At 37.0% G+C, this 5,891-nt stretch overlaps 1 protein-coding gene across 2 annotated transcripts in view; it reads left to right on the forward strand.

Moving 5' to 3' along the window:
* bicc1b (BicC family RNA binding protein 1b) overlaps nucleotides 1-5,891 on the forward strand; it is a 69,603-nt gene that overhangs the window by 44,666 nt on the left and 19,046 nt on the right. For both annotated transcript variants that reach the window (XM_043253971.1, XM_043253972.1), the window contains exon 7: nucleotides 3,507-3,695. In XM_043253971.1, coding sequence (XP_043109906.1) covers nucleotides 3,507-3,695 — 189 coding nt within the window. The remainder of the gene's footprint in view (nucleotides 1-3,506; nucleotides 3,696-5,891) is intronic.

The raw sequence follows: 5,891 nt of genomic DNA on the forward strand, positions 1-5,891 counted from the left end.
TTAATAATGGCTTGATGCGGAACATTTGAAGCTGGTTTGAAACTGCGGTTCGAGCGATATCTTGACTGTTACGCCGGGTGTCGCCTGCGCTCTCCAGACTCTCTCCTCGAATTTCACCAGCGCCCGGACTCGGCACACGTGCTTCCTCCTCGGAGAGAACCAAGAAAAACAAGCCAAAGCATTCGAGCTCAACGGGCTTCCTTTGGTGTTTGCATAAAGACCGAGCCCCAATTAACTCGAGGACGTTCTACACCAGAAACTATCATAAGCCTTCACTATTGTTTCACAAGGCAATTTGTATAAAATGAGTACCTTTGAAAAACCAGGCTGCTCCATTTTTCATGTCCAAAACATATAAAGTTCTGCGGGTGAAATGTACATTTGAGGGAAGGATGTTAGTGGGGCAGCCTCGTTTTTTTCTCTTCCTCGTTCGTGTGACGAGAACTGCTGGGAATTCTTCTCTTGACCACCTAATCATCTCCACTTTTTCCTCTTTTCTCTCTTCAAAAGATCTTCACCCACAGTCGTTTTGATGCTTTATTGTGCCGTTACACCCATGTGAATGGTATAGCGCGAGCATAATTCTCACACTTAACCTCAAGTCAAGTTTGAATTCTCTTTTCAGGCCAACTGAGATTGTTGAGGTAAAGTTAGAATGAGTTAGAATAAAGTTAGAATGCAACCTGAGAGGTTTCTGTCACTCCAGTCCAGGTAACCAAAAGTTAAAAGGTTATAAAAGAGGCGTAAAAATAATCTGAATCGACAGAGTGGTTTAATTCAAGTTGTGTAAAGAGATGCGATTAATTTAAATAAATAATATCAGACTTATTATTTTTGGATCTATTTAATTTTATGTTGTACAAAAGGTCAGTGACAAATAATTCTTTTTCAAAAAAAAATTAATAAAATAATTTTATATTGTGATTAAAAATTTTAAAAAATTATAAATTTGTGATTGTTTTGATGAAATGTTCTACCATTTTCAAGAAGAGCTTCAAAGTATAAATTAATATAAAATTGTGGTGCAACAATAAAGTAAAAAATAATAATGTATTACAGTGTACACAATTAAAAAAAAAAAATAAAAATAAAATATATGTTTCTTTTTTTGTATATCATAAAATAAGTAACTAATAAAAATGCACTTTGGGAACTTTCCAATATTATTCCAAATTTAAAGGCATGAAACATTGTCTACTCACCAAGTCAATTTTATTCTGCTTAATGTAGATATTTTTTTAAAAACTGAAGATATTTTAAAGAACACGAGTAACCAAAGTGTTGACCGTAACCACTGACTTCCATAGTATGAAAAAAAAATCCTATGGAAGTTAACGTCTACCTTCAACTGTTTAGAACAACATGAGGGTGAGTAAACGATCCTTTAAGAAGGATTTGCTCTATAAGGACACTATACTATATGTATTTTAGTTCAAAATATTAAAAACATTGTCATTCATCATGTCATTGACCAAAAAGCTAAACGTTTGTATTGCATGTTTGTGTTTGAGACCCTGTGTTTTTGGCCATGTCCTAATACTTGATGCTTGAGCGATAAGCTCGTTTAAAGATTAGCTTTGCCTCGTTGGACGGACCTAATTCATTTCAATGGAATGATGCACAGAGCGTCCTCCCCTCTCTTCGGATGCAGAAAGCAGATACAGAAGTTATTGATTCTGCAGAAGGTCAGAGGAAAGCTCAGACCTCTTGTTTGTAAAAGATCAGAATACAGAGCTCCCCTCCAAATTCCTTATTAACAATAAGTAAAACAAAACACAGGAGGTTTTTGTTTGGAAAGCTTTGCTCATAGCCGATGCATAAGCCTTTGGTTAAAAATAACCATGGTTATGGTTTTAATAGCTCAAGAATGAGGAGAACCATTAACAAAGATGAATGATTGGAATTCCAAAGCTCCAGGACGCATACCCTGCTCCCAGCTAAAGTTGAACCTAATAAACATCTCCTTGTCTAAAGGGAGAGTGACTGTCCTGACCACATCTAAAAGTGCAGAGAATGTCTTTTTTTTTGGCCCCCGGTACAGAAAACGAGGGTGAGCGGAGCCCCCACAGCATATGGGACTGATCAGAGCTGCATTTTTAAGGCTTGGCTATTCATTCTGTTTACCAATTCAGTTTGGTAAGGCACTGTTTGCTGGGCCCTTGATGACCCTAAATCACATTAGAATGATGGGAAATATTTGCTTATTTCGCTTTGTTTTTGAAGATGTCTTGGCTTAAACGACTTTCATATGACCTGCTGGCAGTAACTGTAATTTTGGCCAGAGTTCATTCAGAGCGAACCTTGTTGTTTTCCTCGCACACTAGCTTGTCACCCTGTGACATTTAAAAACTTGACTTCCTGGTTTCCCTTAGTCAAAATCATTCTTGCTCACGGCTAAGCATGAGTTGAGTCTTGAAGCCTTCAACCAAAAATGCATTCAACCTCAGGAGGTCGATGAATTTGATTCTTCCTTGGATCATATTTGGAAAAATGTGTCATTGCATGGTCACTTGTTTACCAATGGTTAATCTACAGTGAATACGTGTCGTCAGTGTAAAAAGAAAATCAAAAGAAATCCATAAAATCAATCACTTCTGGCTATATCCATAATAGTCCATAATACGCACAATAGCGGTTTGAAAAAGTCCTCTTACTTCAAAATCCACTCACATATTTGTTTTTACAGCTATTTGTTTGATTATTTTTGCTTATAAATGCTTTTTCATTATAGATAGAGGACTTTATTTAGATATAGATAGAGAACCATTTTAGCTGGAAGCTAAATCTTGACGAATTTGTTCATGCAAACATGCAGCTTAACTGATGGACTGTAATGCAGAATATTTGTGTATTATTGTGATTGGAGTCTGCTGAGGATTTTTTAAAAAGTACTTTTTACACGTGTCCAATGAAATCAAGTGCAATGTTTTTTCACAAGGAACATCTTGGGCTGTTGCTTGAGCGGGAGACGTGGGTTTGTATCGGTTTCCAGTTTACTCTAGTTAAATATTTAAAAAAAGCCCCCAAAAAAACATTGATGATTTATACTACGGGGCCGTCAAATGCTTGGATCTGATTGGTTGTTGAACGCTAGTGTGTGCAATTATTTTCAGTGAACCGCGAACGTACTTCCAGGCAGCTTTTTGAACGCATTACAGTTCCGTATCACTTCGCCAAATGATTTCTATTATTTCAAAGGTCTAACGGCTAAATAAATCAAATCCCACAATGACACTGGCCAAACAAATAAATATGATAAAAACGACATCTCATTTCCATGTTTTTCCACAATATGACTTCTTGCAAGCACCCATTTCTTCCACTCTCTCTCATTAACATACATGCTAATGTTTTTATTAACTTTATCCTTAACATCAACTTAAAAACAACTTGAGTTCTCACAAACGAGGTAACGTTCCTTACATAATCCTAACCTGTCTACTGTCTATAATTCGATATCAATAATTCATATTGCATTATTGATGGGTTTGTCGGCCTTCTTTCAGGAGTTACTTCCGCTGGTGTTGATGTTCGAGCTGCCAGTCATAGTACAGCTGAACCCTGACCCCAGTTCTCCTGCCATCCAGCACATCTCCCAGACGTACAACATCTCTGTGGCCTTCAAACAAAGGTCCAGACTCTATGGAGCAACAGGAGTAGTGCGGGGCTCACAGAATAATGCTGCAGCCGTGAAGGTGAGATACTCATACACTCACATGTGGAGCTAAAATCACCAGTAACAGCTTTTCCCCCCATATAATACATCACACTTTGAATTTTAATTATTTTTTTTATATAAAGAATTCATGTTCTCAGCTTAATCAACATTAACTTTCGTCTAAATTTCAGCCTCACAAATAACATCTTTTCCTCCACTGCAGCTCTTAGATCTCGTTGCGTTTGTGCAAATTCAAATATAGCTCTTACTGTGTTAGGTTTGTATTCTCAAATTTTTGTCTATTCCATCAAAAAAAAGTAATAAAAGAAGTTCATATGAATCAAGAGACATGATCACATCATATGATGAACAGATTTAAATTATGTTTGTATGTACACGTAAACACTGATCAATGCACAGCGCACATTAAATATTGGAAATGGGTGTTTTCATGAAAACTAAAGAATAAGGCTCGCACTGCTTGAAGCAGAGGTTAAGAAAAAGACTGGAATAGATGTGGTACACTCCATAATGGCGTTAGGGTGACACAAAGGAGAGGAATTGTTGAATTAAGTTATTTTATGTAGCTTTATAAAATTACGGTTGACCCATTGACGTCTGTAGAGAGTCAGACATATAAATAATCATCAAAAATAATTAGTGTTTTGAAGGTTTGGAACAACGTGAAGGTGGGTAATTAATGATAGAATTAAAATTTTTGGGTGAATTATACCTTTAAAACAAGATTTACTCAAGATGCTAAATGAAGAATAAATGTCTATATTATAAGAAATTGCAGAAAATTGTGTTTGTTTTTTAAACTAGAGACAAACGTCTGTAAATGGGATTTGAAAATGTATTCTCACTTTGAATTAACTTATTTTTCCTAAGTGCATTTGTGGACGTTTGTTCATTTGTTTTTATCACAAACCGGCTCGATTTTGATCAGTTCAATTGTTCCGTTAATATTCGTATTTTTATGTTAAGTATTGCTGATACAAATCGTTGCGTGCAGCTCATTTACATTGAGAGCACACGCTGACTTGCTCTTAAAAAGGTTTTCAAAAAGTATTAAATTCACCTTCGTGAAGCCTGCAGTGGCGCAAAATTTTAAAGGAATATTCCTATGGGGCGAAATGTTTGCAAAGCGTTTTCATCTCCTAAAGAGAACATCCTCATTAGCTCCAGAGAAGATCAGAGTAACTCCTCTAGCAGACACCTACAAAGCCTTTGATCCCTGTGTGTCTGCGGTGTTTGCCTCTTCGCATTGTGCTAATGACTGCCGGCAACACTTTACACAGAGCATCTAGTGCGAGAGAAGCCTGCTGTTCTGCCCAAGTAGAATCTTCTTCCGTCTCTGGTCTTGAGGAAGGGTCGTGGGCTGCTGGCTATGCCTGGTATGTGTTGAGAGCTGAAGTGAGATGTTTGGTGCCAAAACCGCCTACGAACACAGCCAGAAAGGAACCCCAAAAGAGCCCCTCTGCTTTTCCTCTCTTCCCCCAGTTTTATGGCGCGCTGAAAGAAACTCCCCGATCTAGGTCATTCTCAGGGTCGTATATGCCAGATGGAAAAGCAAGAACATAAAGAGGTTCTTGTTTACTGAAACGCGCTCCATTAGTGTCAGAAGCGCCGGTCGTATTGGCAGATCGTAACCAGGGTGGTTGTGATTGACATGAGTTCGAGCTGTCTGTGAGATATTCATGGTTTTGTTCAGGTTTTGTAAACTTCTCCTGTAAAGGGTATATTTGTCTCCTGAATTGATTTCCTGAGGCATTTGTAAATGCATTTTTTATGATCACCTGATTAGATGCGTCTGTGTTGTCTTTTATGTCAAATACTTCAATTTAGGCGATTACTTCCATCAATTAGAATACTGTAGATTGTCAACAACAAAATTTGGTACACATAAGTCACCTTTACACTGCAAACACATAAGCCGTTTTCTTTCTCCCAATTTCGAGTTTATATCTTGCAGTTGAAAGTTATACATCCATAATTCTAGATAGTATCTCGCAATTCCGAATTTTTCTCTAAATTTTGAGCTTGTATCTCAATTTTAGGTTATAAACTTACAGTAATGAGTTAACATCTTACAATAATCGTACAATTTCTAATAAATTATAAACTTACGATATGATTATATGAATATGAATCGCACGAAGAACGGTTTGCAAGAATTGCAGGATATGAAGTCGAAACTGCAAAATAAAGTCCGAACCTGGTGTCATCGTAG

The sequence above is a fragment of the Puntigrus tetrazona genome, chromosome 12 (genome assembly GCF_018831695.1).
Source record: "Puntigrus tetrazona isolate hp1 chromosome 12, ASM1883169v1, whole genome shotgun sequence".
NCBI lineage: Eukaryota > Metazoa > Chordata > Actinopteri > Cypriniformes > Cyprinidae > Puntigrus > Puntigrus tetrazona.